Source organism: Chelonia mydas, chromosome 8, assembly GCF_015237465.2.
Source record: "Chelonia mydas isolate rCheMyd1 chromosome 8, rCheMyd1.pri.v2, whole genome shotgun sequence".
Taxonomy (NCBI): domain Eukaryota; kingdom Metazoa; phylum Chordata; order Testudines; family Cheloniidae; genus Chelonia; species Chelonia mydas.
The window spans coordinates 227,199-242,407 of NC_057854.1; the positions used below are offsets into that span (position 1 = coordinate 227,199).

Consider the following 15,209-nt stretch of genomic DNA (forward strand, 5'->3'; position numbering starts at 1 on the left):
GGTGGGTAGAAAGCTGGCTAGATTGTCGGGCTCAACGGGTAGTGATCAATGGCTCCATGTCTAGTTGGCAGCCGGTGTCAAGTGGAGTGCCCCAGGGGTCGGTCCTGGGGCCGGTTTTGTTCAATATCTTCATAAATGATCTGGAGGATGGTGTGGATTGCACTCTCAGCAAATTTGCGGATGATACTAAACTGGGAGGAGTGGTAGATACGCTGGAGGGGAGGGATAGGACACAGAAGGACCTAGACAAATTGGAGGATTGGGCCAAAAGAAATCTGATGAGGTTCAATAAGGATAAGTGCAGGGTCCTGCACTTAGGACGGAAGAATCCAATGCACCGCTACAGACTAGGGACCGAATGGCTAGGCAGCAGTTCTGCGGAAAAGGACCTAGGGGTGACAGTGGACGAGAAGCTGGATATGAGTCAGCAGTGTGCCCTTGTTGCCAAGAAGGCCAATGGCATTTTGGGATGTATAAGTAGGGGCATAGCGAGCAGATCGAGGGACGTGATCGTTCCCCTCTATTCGACATTCATGAGGCCTCATCTGGAGTACTGTGTCCAGTTTTGGGCCCCACACTACAAGAAGGATGTGGATAAATTGGAGAGAGTCCAGCGAAGGGCAACAAAAATGATTAGGGGTCTAGAACACATGACTTATGAGGAGAGGCTGAGGGAGCTGGGATTGTTTAGTCTACAGAAGAGAAGAATGAGGGGGGATTTGATAGCTGCTTTCAACTACCTGAAAGGGGGTTCCAAAGAGGATGGATCTAGACTGTTCTCAGTGGTAGCAGATGACAGAACGAGGAGTAATGGTCTCAAGTTGCAGTGGGGGAGGTTTAGATTGGATATTAGGAAAAACTTTTTCACTAAGAGGGTGGTGAAACACTGGAATGCGTTACCTAGGGAGGTGGTAGAATCTCCTTCCTTAGAGGTTTTTAAGGTCAGGCTTGACAAAGCCCTGGCTGGGATGATTTAACTGGGACTTGGTCCTGCTTCGAGCAGGGGGTTGGACTAGATGACCTTCTGAGGTCCCTTCCAACCCTGATATTCTATGATTCTATACTCTTCAGTCACAGAGGAAGCCCCCCAGATCAAAGTTGACGTACATCTGGCAGGGGGACCACATTATATCAAGGAAGCTTGAACTTCTGCTGTACTCTCTAAGAGGAGAGCTTATTTCTCCAGAGTGTCAATCTAACTTCTCACCCTTGTACCAATTTAGTTTTAAAACCAATGAAGGGAGAGACAAAGCACCACCTCTCCCCCAACCATCCCCCCAACAAAAACAAACCAAACCAAAATGGTTACTAACTAAAGAGAACTGGATAAATTCTGGATAAATGGAGGTTAAGTCCATTAATGGCTATTAGCCAGAGTGGGTAAGGAATGGTGTCCCTAGCCTCTGTTCGTCAGAGGGTGGAGATGAATGGCAGGAGAGAGATCACTTGATCACTACCTGTTAAGTTCACTCCCTCTGGGGCACCTGGAATTGGCCACTGGTCGGTAGACAGGATACTGGGCTGAATGGACCTTTGGTCTGACCCAGTATGGCCATTCTTATGTTCTAACCTTCCTTAACTGTTGTTCAAGATAGAGTCATAGGACTGGAAGGAATCTTGAGAGGTCTAGTCCAGTCCCCTGCACTCATGGCAGGAATAAGTATTATCTAGACCATCCCTGACAGATGTTTGTCTAACCTGCTCTTAAAAATCTCCAATGATGGAGATTCCACAACCTCTCTGGGCACTTTTATTCCAGAGCTTACCCACCCTGATAGGAAGTTTTTCCTAATGTCCAACCTAAACTACCCTTACTGCAATATAAGCCCATTGCTTCTTGTCCTATCCTCAGACGTTAAAGAGAAGAATTTTTCTCTCTCCTCCTTGTAACAACCTTTTATGGACTTGAAAACTGTTACGTCCCCCTCTCAGTCTTCTCTTCTTCAGACTAAACAAACCCATTTTTTTTTTTCAAATCTTCCTTCATAGGTCATGTTTTCTCAACCTTTAATCATTTTTGTTGCTCTTCTCTGGACTCTAATTTGTCCACATCTTTCCTGAAACGTTGCATCCAGAACTGGACACAATACTCCTGTTGAGGCCTTATCAGCATGGAGTGTGCTTGATTGGTGGTTTGAAAAGTGTGAATTGGGAGTGCTTTGTTCCAGGTGAGCCTTGAGTGGGCCTGACTGTATAAAAGCCAGTCAGCTGTGAACCAGCTGAGCAGCTAACAGCAGAGCGGCTAACAGAGGGAGTTTGCCTGGGGAGAGCCTGCTGAGGCCTACATCTTGCCGGCTTCTCTGAGTAGTTACTACAACTCCTGAGTGAGCTCGTAGAAGGAAGGTAATATGGATGGGGGGTGTTCAGCTGTTGTGACCTGCACTGGATGTGCTATGTTTGTCTTTCTTCCAGAGGACAGAAGCGACTTTGTCCGTACAAAGCGCAAGCTGGTCTCCATATTGGAAGAGAAGGTTCAAGGTCTGGAGCAACAGGTATCAACCCTGCGTTGCATAAGAGAAACTGAAGATTTCCTGGACAGACGTCAGGATATGCTTCTACGGGCACAATGTTCTGAAGATTCAGAGCAGGCTGCGCAGCGGGGACAGGAGGACGGTGAAGAAATTTGGCAGCATGTGACCTCCCGAAGAAGAAAGGGGAGCGTCCATGTACCAGCAACGCAGATACAGGTAAGTAACCGTTTTCATGTTCTCTCCACAGGTACTAATACGGAGAGTGGACTAGATGATACATCTGAGGGAAGGGAACAGAAGGAGTCTCCGCCAATTGGAAGGCATGAGATGCACTGTCCTGGGGTTGGGGGTTCCACGACCACCGCTCCCAAGAGAAGGAGGTGGATGGTGGTGGTTGGGGACTCTCTCCTCAGGGGGACTGAGTCATCTATCTGCCGCCCCGACCGGGAAAACCGAGAAGTCTGCTGCTTGCCAGGAGCTAGGATTCACGATGTGATGAAGAGACTGCCGAGACTCATCAAGCCCTCAGATCGCTACCCCCTTCCTGCTTCTCCACGTGGGCACCAATGATACTGCCAGGAATGACCTTGAGCGGATCACTGTGGACTACGTGGCTCTGGGAAGAAGAATAAAGGAGTTTGAGGCGCAAGTGGTCTTCTCGTCCATCCTCCCCGTGGAAAGAAAAGGCCTGGGTAGAGACCGTCAAATCGTGGCAGTCAACGAATGGCTACGCAGGTGGTGTCGGAGAGAAGGCTTTGGATTCTTTGACCATGGAATGGTGTTGCAAGAAGGAGGAGTGCTAGGCAGAGACGGGCTCCACCTAACGAAGAGAGGGAAGAGCATCTTTGCAAGCAGGCTGGCTAACCTAGTGAGGAGTGCTTTAAACTAGGTTCACCGGGGGAAGGAGACCAAAGCCCTGAGGTAGGTGGGGAAGTGGGATACGGGGAGGAAGCACGAGCAGGAGCGTGCGAGAGGGGAGGGCTCCTGCCTCATACTGAGAAAGAGGGACGATCAGCGAGTTATTTCAAGTGCCTATACACAAAGGCAAGAAGCCTGGGAAACAAGCAGGGAGAACTGGAGGTCCTGGTGAAGGCAAGGAATTATGATGTGATTGGAATAACAGAGACTTGGTGGGATAACTCACATGACTGGAGTACTGTCATGGATGGATATACACTGTTCAGGAAGGACAGGCAGGGCAGAAAAGGTGGGGGGAGTTGCACTGTATGTAAGGGAGCAGTATGACTGCTCAGAGCTCAAGTATGAAACTGCAGAAAAACTGAGTGTCTCTGGATTAAGTTTAGAAGTGTGAGCAACAAGGGTGATGTAGTGGTGGGAATCTGCTATAGACCACCAGACCAGGGGGATGAGGTGGACGAGGCTTTCTACCAGCAACTCACAGAAGTGACTAGATCGCAGGCCCTGGTTCTCATGGGAGACGTCAACCACCCTGATATCTGCTGGGAGAGCAATATAGCGGTGCACAGACAATCCAGGAAGTTTTTGGAAAGGGTAGGGGACAATTTCCAGATGCAAGTGCTGGAGGAACCAACTAGGGGCAGAGCTCTTCTTGACCTGCTGCTCACAAACCGGGAAGAATTAGTAGGGGAAACTAAAGTGGATGGGAACCTGGGAGGCAGTGACCATGAGTTGGTCGAGTTCAGGATCCTGACACAGGGAAGAAAGGAGAGCAGCAGAATACGGACCCTGGACTTCAGAAAAGCAGACTTTGACTCCCTCCAGGAACTGATGGGCAGGATCCCCTGGGAGAACAACATGAGGGGGGAAAAAGAAAAGGAGTACTTGTGGCACCTTAGAGACTAACCAATTTATTTGGGCATAAGCTTTCGTGAGCTACAGCTCACTTCATCGGATGCATGAAGGAAAGGAGTCCAGGACAGCTGGCTGTATTTTAAAGAATCCTTATTGAGGTTACAGGGACAAACCATCCCGATGTGTAGAAAGAATAGTAAATATGGCAGGCGACCAGCTTGGCTTAACAGTGAAATCCTTGCTGATCTTGAACACGAAAAAGAAGCTTACAAGAAATGGCAGATTGGACAAATGACCAGGGAAGAGTATAAAAATATTGCTCGGGGATGCAGGAGTGAAATCAGGAAGGCCAAATCACACCTAGAGTTGCAGCTAGCAAGAGATGTTAAGAGTAACAAGAAGGGTTTCTTCAGGTATGTTAGCAACAAGAAGTAAGTCAAGGAAAGTGTGGGCCCCTTACTGAATGAGGGAGGCAACCTAGTGACAGAGGATGTGGAAAAAGCTAATGTACTCAATACTTTTTTTGCCTCTGTCTTCACGAACAAGGTCAGCTCCCAGACTGCTGTGCTGAGCAGCACAGCATGGGGAGGAGGTGACCAGCCCTCTGTGGAGAAAAGTGTTTCGGGACTATTTAGAAAAGCTGGACGAGCACAACTCCATGGGGCCGGATGCACTGCATCCGAGAGTTGGAGGATGTGATTGTAGAGCCATTGGCCATTATCTTTGAAAACTCATGGCGATAAGGGGAAGTCCCGGACGAATGGAAAAAGGCTAATGTGTAGTGCCCATCTTTAAAAAAGGGAAGGAGGAGGATCCTGAGAATTACAGGCCAGTCAACCTCACCTCAGTCCCTGGAAAAAATCATGGAGCAGGTCCTCAAGGAATCAATTCTGAAGCCCTTAGAGGAGAGGAAAGTGATCAGGAACAGTCAGCATGGTTTCACCAAGGGCAAGTCATGCCTGACTAATCTAATTGCCTTCTATGACAAGATAACTGACTCTGTGGATGAGGGGAAAGCGGTGGACGTGTTGTTCCTTGACTTTAGCAAAGCTTTTGACACGGTCTCCCACAGTATTCCTGCCAGCAAGTTAAAGAAGTATGGGCTGGATGAATGGACTATAAGGTGGATAGAAAGTTGGCTAGATTGTTGGGCTCAACGGGTAGTGATCAATGGCTCTATATCTAGTTGACAGCCGGTATCAAGTGGAGTGCCCCAAGGGTCGGTCCTGGGGCTGGTTTTGTTCAATATCTTCATAAATGATCTGGAGGATGGTGTGGATTGCACCCTCAGCAAGTTTGCAGATGACACTAAACTGGGAGGAGAGGTAGATATGCTGGAGGGCAGGGATAGGATACAGAGAGACCTAGACAAATTAGAGGTTTGGGCCAAAAGAAATCTGATGAGGTTCAACAAGGACAAGTGCAGAGACCTGCACTTAAGACGGAAGAATCCAATGCACCGCTACAGACTAGGGACCGAATGGCTCGGCAGCAGTTCTGCAGAAAGGGACCTAGGGGTTACAGTGGACGAGAAGCTGGATATGAGTCAACAGTGTGCCCTTGTTGCCAAGAAGGCCAATGGCATTTTGGGATGTATATATAGGGGCATTGCCAGCAGATCGAGGGACGTGATCGTTCCCCTCTATTCGGCATTCATGAGGCCTCATCTGGAGTACTGTGTCCAGTTTTGGGCCCCACACTACAAGAAGGATGTGGAAAAATTGGAAAAAGAGTCCAGCGGAGGACAACAAAAATGATTAGAGGACTGGAACACATGACTTATGAGGAGACGCTGAGGGAACTGGGGATGTTTAGTCTACGGAAGAGAAGAATGAGGGGGGATTTGATAGTTGCTTTCAACTACCTGAAAGGGGATTCCAAAGAGGATGGCTCTAGACTCTTCTCAGTGGTAGCTGATGACAGAACAAGAAGTAATGGTCTCAAGTTGCAGTGGGGGAGATTTAGGTTGGATATTAGGAAAAACTTTTTCACTAGGAGGGTGGTGAAACACTGGAATGCGTTACCTAGGAAGGTGGTGGAATCTCCTTCCTTAGATATTTTTAAGGTCAGGCTTGACAAAGCCCTGGCTGGGATGATTTAATTGGGGATTGGTCCTGCTTTGAGCAGGGGGTTGGACTAGATGACCTCCTGAGGTCCCTTCCAACCCTGATATTCTATGATTCTATGAGTAGAGAAGAATTACTTCTCGTGTCTTGCTTACAAAACTCCTGCTAATACATCCCAGAATTATGTTTACCTTTTTTTTGCAACAGTGTTACACTGTTGACTCATATTTAGCTTGTGATCCAGGATGACTAAAACATAGCCTTAGTCAGGGGTATTTTTAGTAAAAGTCATGGACAGGTCACAGGCAGTAAACAAAGATTCACGGCCCGTAACCTGTCCATGACTTGTATTACATACCTCTGACTAAATCTGGGGATGGGGGTGGCCCAGGAGGGCTTGGGGGGCGGGGGGTGTTAGCCCGGGTGCGCCACGGGTGCCAGCAGCCCTGGACCTCCATTGGTGCTGGGGGTACGGTACGGAGTGGGTTGGTGGGGTGGCGGGGCTGGCAGGCTCCCTACCTGGCTCCGTACCTTCCTGAAAGCGGCAACATCCCCCTCCCTCAGCTCCTAGGAAGAGGCGTGGCCAAGCAGATCTGCATGCTGCCTCCGCCCCGAACACCGGTTCCGCAGCTCCCATCGGCTGGGAACCAGAGCTGCCTAGCCACGCCTCTGCGTAGGAGGTGAGGGATGTCGCCACCGAGACAATGACTTTGGATATAAAGATCTGACAGTCTGGAATTGGGTCTGCGGAAGGAAGGCTCTGGCTTAGGTTGAGTCGAGCACTGCCCAGTAAACTCTCTTCTCTGAACTGGAACAAAGAGTTGACTTTTGCTCATTTATCAAAAGGCCCAGCGCTAAGAAGATGAGCGAATGGGAGAGCTGTGAATTGGTAGTGGCATTAGTTTACAATAAACCTGAGAAATCTTCTGTGGCCACAGAAGATACAAATGTGAAAGTAGGCATCCTTTAAATCAAGAGAAGCATATCAGTATCCTGGATCCAGGGAAGGAATGATGGAGGCCCAGGAGACCATGCGGAACCTCAGTTTCTTGAGATACCTATTGAGGTGACAGGTCCAAAATGGGCCAAAGCTCCCCTTGACCTTTGGGATCAGGAAATATCAGGAGTAAAACACCTTCCTCTCAAGTCTTGAGGAACCTTCTCCATGGCCCCCATCCACAGGAGGGGCTGCACCTCCTGGGCAAGGAGTTGCTTGTGAGAAGGGTCCCTGAAGAGGGACAGGAATGGAGGGTAGGAGGGAGGGGTGGATGTAAACTGAAAGGTATAGCTGATGGTCACTGTACTTAGCACCCAGCAGTCCCATGTTATGCAAGACCACGCTGGGCTGAAGTTGGATAGACAGTCCGAAAACAAAGGGCAGACAGGATCTGAAACAGGAACTGGTATAGCACCCTCAGACACACCTTCAAAAGGCCTGCTTGGGCCCACTGGGAAGTACTTATGTGACCCCTTCTGGGAGGTTGAGGGAAGCTGTTGATGCTGCTTCTAACCTCTCCCGTTCCTTTTATAGGATTCCTGTCTCGGAGGTGGAGCCGAGAAACGTGGTGGCTGTTGGGGCCTGAAGTGCTTCCTGGAAGCCGGAGTGTAGAGGCCCAGGGACCTGAGAGTGGCCCCTGAGTCCTTCAGGCCATGAAGTCTTGTGTCTGTCTGCTCTGAGAATAAAGAGGAATCTTCAAAGGGGAGATCCCGGGTGGACTGTTGGACCTCATGAGGAAGTTTGAGGACTGGAGCCAAGAGCATTGCCTCATGGTGACAGCAGAGGTCATTGTCCATTGCTGAGTCAGCTGCATCAAGAGCTGCCTGGAGAGATGTCCCAGCCACATTCTTACCTTCCTCCAAGAGGGCAGAGAATTTCTGCCTTGAGTCCTGCAGCAGAGTGTCTTTAAACTTGGCTAAGGAATCCCACAGATTATAGTCATATTTCCAGATACGCAGCTGTGGGCTACCCCTTGAATACATTTTTCTCCCGACCAGCTCTAGTTTTATTGCATCCTTTTGTTTGGGGGTAGCACTGGCCCTGCTGCCCCTGTCATTGGCTGCTGACACAACCAGGGACCCTGTTGAGGGGTGGGAGTATAGCTACTTGTACCCACTTGCTGGCACATAATATTTCTTTTCTGCCCTCTCTGAGGTGGGGGACAGAGAAGGAGTTTGCCACAGGGCCTCGACCGAACCCATTACAATCTCATTAATGAGCAAGGCCATTTTGGAGGGAGCAGCTGCAGCCAGAATGTCAATAAGGCCGTGTCTACACTACCCACTGGATTGGCGGGTAGTGATCTATCAGGGATCGATTTATTGTGTCTAGTGTAGACGCGATAAATCGATCCCCGATCGCTCTGCCGTCGACTCTGGAATGCCACCAGGGCGAGAGGAGGAAGCGGAGTTGACGGGGGGAGCGGTGGCCGTCGATCCCGCGCCGCGAGGACACAAAGTAAGTGATTCTAAGTCGATCTAAGATACGTCAACTTCAGCTACGCTATTCTCGTAGCTAAAGTTGCGCATCTTAGATCGATCCCCCCCCCACAATGTAGACCAGGCCTAAGGCTGTGGGATGATTCCTTAAGCTCCTCAGGCTCCAGCCCCAGGTTAGCTGCTTTCCACTTCAGAAGGTCCCGATGGGCCCTGAGGTTGTCCTGAGGAAGTGAGCTACTCGGCCCCAAGACAGCCTCATCTGGGGAGGAAAAGGCAGCCACTTGCACCGGAGAAGAGACTTCTTCCTCAGCCTCAATGACATCCATGGGAACTATATCCTGAACATCGATACCAGGGTCGGCGTCAGGTGCTGAGCGGAAAGGAGCGGTAGCCTCTCTCTTGGAATCACCAAGTATGATCAAGGGTAGGGAGGACCCAGTACCAGGGGAAAACACCCAAGGGTTACCATATGGCCACTGCATAGGCCACTGACCTGTTGGCCAGGTGCTGGCAGGCGGACTCGCGCCAAGGTCAGGTGGCACATAGGCTGAACGTAGGGCTCCCCTTCCGACTCAGAAGTCCTCCCTCGGTGACCACAGTGGAGTAGTACCCCTCTCTGCCTCCATTCAATCCCGGGGGTCCGAGGACTGGAGATGGTCGTGATGACAGTATCAGGGCCAGCTTGCCCGTAGAAGGTCCCAGGGCACTCAGTCCCAGGAAGGAGCTCCAAGATCCATGCTCCTTCCTGCTCATGGACATTGGGGCCGGCAGCTGTCCCATCAGAGTTGGGGGAATCAGGAGCAAAAGTCAGTCCCTGGCTGCTGCAAAGGCCTCAGGGATCGATGGAACCATCAGACTGCTGATACCACAGTGGCTTCCAGGTGTCAGCGGAGGGTCCCGCACTGGACTCTATGTTGTGGGCATAGTTAACAATGCCACCATGGGACCGGGGGTGAAGGAGTTGCCTGACGCAGGTCACACACTGCTGCCATGGCCGTGCTTGTCCTTCTTCTGCACTGTCGGTGTGCGGCTTTTTGTGCTTCTTCCTTGGCACTGGAGATTAACAGCGCTGGGAAGAGCACAGTGCCAGAGAAGCACTTCACAGTGAGGCTGAAGTGCTCAGTGTCAAATCAAAGCGGCTTGGCTCTGAGGCCGGTCCGAGAGCGGCTTCCATTAGGATAGCCTTCAGTCTTATTTCTTGATTTCTTTTTTTGTGCGCAGTCCAAAAGTCCTGACAAAACTGGCACTTGGCCCTCACATGAGTTTCTCTCAAGCATTTCAAGCAGCTAGAGTGTGGGTCGCTCATGGGCACAGGTTTGATGCAGGAGGCACATGGTTTGAAGCCCTGGGACCAGGTCATGCCCGGCCCCTGGAGCGAAAAGAGTCCCTCAACGATAGGGATTATCGATTTATGCTAACTACAATATCTATATGCACTAAAACTGTACTTGAACTAACAAACTGAATCAGAGTTCAAAAACCACTGAAAAGAAGTCTTGCCGAAGAAGAGGGGTCATTCCAACAACCATCACGGGCAGTAAGAAGGAATTGAGAGGATGCATGATGGCGGCACCTCTTATACAGCCACATGAGCATGTGGCACCAGAGGGTGCTAGAGCCGGCCTGAAGGATAGCACAGAAGGAAAAAGCTCAGACAATGGTGTACGTGGAATGTATGTGAGATGATGATTTTGTAGTAATATACTGTGCATTGGAGTCACTGCTTTTTATTTCTCTAAAAATTAGCTGCTTATCTTTTTCCAAACCATGCAAGCACACAGTCAGGAGGGCCTGGTTAAGGGGATCAAGAGATACCACCCATTAAGGAACTGGGCACGTGGTTGGTGTACCACGGAGACACACACAGCTACTCTTAAGGCCAGTTACATATTTTCTCCAACATTAGCTTTGAACTGGCAAAATTCAATTAGTTGTTAGCTAGTCTAAAAATCTTAACTCTGTCCCAAACTCATTAAAGAAAGCTGGAAAAGAATAGTTATTTCAGTACAGGATCTTACTATCCAGCCGTAAAAGTTTACTGAGCTTTGGAAACAAATTCAGTCTCCTCAGACCTGGCATGAAGCCATCCAGTTAGTGTCATATAGCTGTAGCTTTTGAGTCAGCTGAAGCGGGATAACAGCAATGGCAGCTGTTCTCCTTGCAGGACAATGATAGAACTCCAGCCAGGTGACAGTTTTTGGGAATAGTCAAAACCTTCATTAGACTACCCAGGCAAGTTAAAATGTCCAAGAACAAAATATTTAGCACTTCACAAGCTTGAAGTGCTGTATAAACATTACATATGAAGCAGAGAGAGATTCAGCACCTCCGAAAATGGAAAAAGCGACAGGCCACAGTTGAGTCATCCTGCTCCTGCTCCTTAAACTTGCGGTACCGCTCCAGACGACACTCTCGACACTTGTGCAGATGAGGGGCTACATTGATGCAAGATCCATCCTGGAGGAACGGCTCTCCTGACTGCTTCAGTTTCCTCACCTTACTCATGTCTTTCAGCACAGACTGGCCAACTGTATTGAAGAGGAAAAATGAGAACCCATCAGTCAAACAACAACAGCAAATGGTCAACTCCAAGAAGCATATTTTCCAAGATCCTCTCTGAAAAGTGCATTCCTTCCAGAGTAATTAACCCAGGGTTACCCCTGAACAGCAGACTGCTCCCCCTAGTTTTGATAGAAACTTTTGCCTACAACAGGCTTCCCAAACATGCCACACCACTTCAGTGATGGGTATTTTAGAAAGAAATAATGCAGAATGTGAAAAACAATTTGGCTGAATAATGTATCCATTTAAAATGCTGAAAAATTAGCTAAATGCATCTACAAGCAATTCCAACACTTTTTACTCTTCTCAGAGCACTGGATAGTACCATATGCTTCAAAAAAAAGTGTAAAACTGCCTTAGACAGTCAGTTGTGGAATAACATGCCAATGGGAAAGTCTATTAACGGTTATCTTTAATTCTGAAGCATACCCCTGTTAACTGTGTTCTGAACTTTCAAAACTTGTCCATTTTTCCCTAGTGAATGTACCCGCAGATATTCTTACATCAATCATCACATCCTTTAAAAACTCCAAGCTTTTTTTCACTACTAATATTTTGTGCCCATGCTAGTGATGCAGAATTTATACCAGGGTGAAAAAATCACAAGGTTTGCCATACAGAAAATGTGCAGTGCAAAAAAACAGTGTCCCATCCCTTCATGTTCTCACGTATTCGTGCCCTGCCCTGAACGCTTCACCTTTCAGGGGAGCTGTGCGAGGCCGGCCCTTTGGGGCCTGCTTCCCTTTCCCTTTTCCCAGCAGCAGTTCAGCATTCCGCTCTCCACTGGGGCCAAGCTTGCCAATCAGATGCTCCGGGATTCCCTTTAGACAAGCCTTGGCCTGCAGCTGCTCCTCAGAATCACTCAAGTCTGACAGGTCACTGTTGGTACTAGAATCTGAGTCCTGTCTGGATGTCATGCTCCGCTCGTCTAAAGAAAACCTTTTCACAGCTTCAAAGGGGGCTTTGTTCTCCTGTGCAAACTCTGCCTGCGAAGAGAAAAAGCCAGGCGGGTGCCTGCCAAACACATTAGAAAAAGTTTTCAGGAGAGGATTGTCTTGCTGCCCAGGCCCAACAGATGGCTTTTCTTCTGTTGGGCTGGAGGAGAGTGTGGGCATCTCAATAGGCTGTGTCAGGCTACCAGTGGGTGAGCTGGAACGGCCATTCCCCACAGTGGATGGGCTCTGAACACCAGCAACAACAGCTGAACTAGGAGCATTAGAAACCATCTTGGAGGAATCTGTTGTTATAAACAAGGTTTTCTTCTTAGCTAGAGAAGAAGAGTCTGTTGAGGTGTGTGATTCTGGCCAGCTAGAAGCAGCCTTTAGACCCATAGCTGAAGGGGGTATAGATATGGTCTGAGATGAAGAGGCAAAGCTGCTGAAAGGACTGAGTTCTGCTTTCTCAGCAAATGCCAGGAAAGGATTGGAGGGCTCCTCTCGGGACAGTTTTGGGGGCTGTAAAAATAGGTTTTCATGATTATCTGCAGGTCGAGTATTCAAGAGGCTTCGTGAAAAGGCTGGAGTGAGGGTGGGCATAGACTCCAACGGCAGCTTCCGGTCCACAGAACTGCCAGATGGGGCTGCAGGTTTAGTGTCTGCTGCAAGAGGAGATTTACTTTTACATATCCCAGAGCCCAGACTGTCCACACTCTGCTTGAACGAGTCCCGACTAGAGGGCTCTTCAGCCAAACTCTCTGAGATGACCGTGAAATAGTTACTGGAAGGCAGATTCTGGGACATGCACTGAAAAAACAAGTTCTTTGACAGATCAGAGTCTTTCTGAGTCTCTTGCCCAGTGCTACAGCCAAATGGAAACCCAACAGGCTTGTTTGCTGGAGACAATACTCCATTTGATTGGCTTCTTCCATCCCCAAATCCCAAAGGCTGGGATGCAGTTGGGAGAGACGCTCCAAATCCAGAAGAGGTCAGAAGTGAATTTCGGGAATTCTGAAACAAAATTGAAGAGCGTTAACTAACAAAATGATTTTCTCTAAAAAGATGATTGAGTAGCTAAACCAGCAGAACTTTGCCCATTGCTACTAATTACACAATCAAATCCTTCACATGCTTCTCACATACCTGCCATGGGAAGTCACAGCAGAAATCATTACTTGCTTTCTCTAAACTTAAAATTTAGGAATGTCTACCGAAGTAATACAGAATAGGAATTTCCCTCCGCCGCTGCTCCCGACCCCTGCAGCTGTAACTAGCCAGCTCATGGCAATTACAAATTAAGGGTGGGAAGACCAATCAAGTTTTATTAATGCCTTGTCACACTATGGAACACAGAACTGATATATGAATGGTCTACCTAATCTGGAATCTTATCTCCAAGAACAGCCAGTGCTAGATATTTCAGAGGAAAACCTGAAATCACCATAATGAACCTAGTTGAGAAATATCTCCTCATGGTACAATATTGCACCTAGCCCTCAGATCGTCATCCATTTATGCGTTTCACTATAAGAATGTATAGCCTCTGTAATTCTATCCTAGCTAATGTAACCAGAGTATAAGTCTTAAGAATCACTTTTTACCCAGGATCTTGCAATAGTAAATGTCTTAGACTATGCATTATGGAATAGGTATCTGTCATCAGCTTAAATTTATCTTTAATCTTCACTACATTTTTATGTATTATGGGAAAGCAAGTACTCAATTGGCCTTTGCTATGCTTTTTAAGTCTTATTCTTTTTTCAGAGTTACATAACCTTTTAACTGTCTTCAGTTGACTGAGAAACAGCACCTTCCCAACAAGAATCATACCTAAAAAACAGCATGCTTATCCCAGCCTCATATTGGATAATTCAGATCACCTCCAACCCAATGGAGGATCATTCCTTACAACACCACATTGACCAATTTATTTTTAAATTTTATTGAAGTCCCAAGCACTGACTGAGGTTTCCACCACTTTCCTAGGGAGGCTATTCCACAGCCAGATTCCTCCCATTGTTAGGAAGCTTTTCCTGACCATTAGCCTAGATTCTCTCTTTTTCACTGTCTTACTCCTACTTATATCCCCACTTTCACATTCTTTACCTTTCACATACCACAGGAGTCAGGGGTCACATAATGAAATTAACAGGCAGCAGGTTTAAAATAAACATAAGGAAGTTTAACAGAACACCACTAGCCATCACCTTCAGCCCCCAACTAAAACCTCTCCAACGCATCATCAAGGATCTACAACCTATCCTGAAGGACGACCCATCACTCTCACAGATCTTACAGACAGTCCTTGCTTACAGACAGCCCCCCAACCTGAAGCAAATACTCACCAGCAACCACACACCACACAACAGAACCACTAACGCAGGAACCTATCCTTGCAACAAAGCCCGTTGCCAACTGTGTCCACATATCTATTCAGGGGACACCATCATAGGGCCTAATCACATCAGCCACGCTATCAGAGGCTCATTCACCTGCACATCTACCAATGTGATATACGCCATCATGTGCCAGCAATGCCCCTCTGCCATGTACATTGGCCACACCAGACAGACAGTCTCTACATAAAAGAATAAATGGACACAAATCAGACGTCAAGAATTATAACATTCAAAAACCAGTCAGAGAACACTTCAATCTCTTTGGTCACTCAATTACAGACCTAAAAGTTGCAATTCTTCAACAAAAAAACTTCAAACACAGACTCGAACGAGAGACTGCTGAATTGGAATTAATTTGCAAACTAGATACAATTAACTTCGGCTTGAATAAAGACTGGGAGTGGATGGGTCATTACACAAGTAAAACTATTTCCCCCTGTTTATTCCCCCCTCCCCCCCCCCACTGTTCCTCAGATGTTCTTGTCAACTGCTGGAAATGGCCAACCTTGATTTTCACTACAAAACGTTCCCCCCCCCCCCCCCCCCGGCTCTCCTGCTGGTAATAGC

General features: G+C 48.0%; 1 protein-coding gene across 6 annotated transcripts in view; it reads right to left on the bottom strand.

Annotated features, from left to right (window-relative positions):
• KDM3B (lysine demethylase 3B) overlaps positions 1–15,209 on the bottom strand; it is a 131,579-nt gene that overhangs the window by 50,329 nt on the left and 66,041 nt on the right. For all 6 annotated transcript variants that reach the window (XM_043521426.1, XM_007064975.4, XM_037906126.2 and 3 more), the window contains 2 exons: positions 12,006–13,254; positions 11,073–11,274 (listed from right to left, as the gene is read on the bottom strand). In XM_043521426.1, coding sequence (XP_043377361.1) covers positions 11,073–11,274; positions 12,006–13,254 — 1,451 coding nt within the window. The remainder of the gene's footprint in view (positions 1–11,072; positions 11,275–12,005; positions 13,255–15,209) is intronic.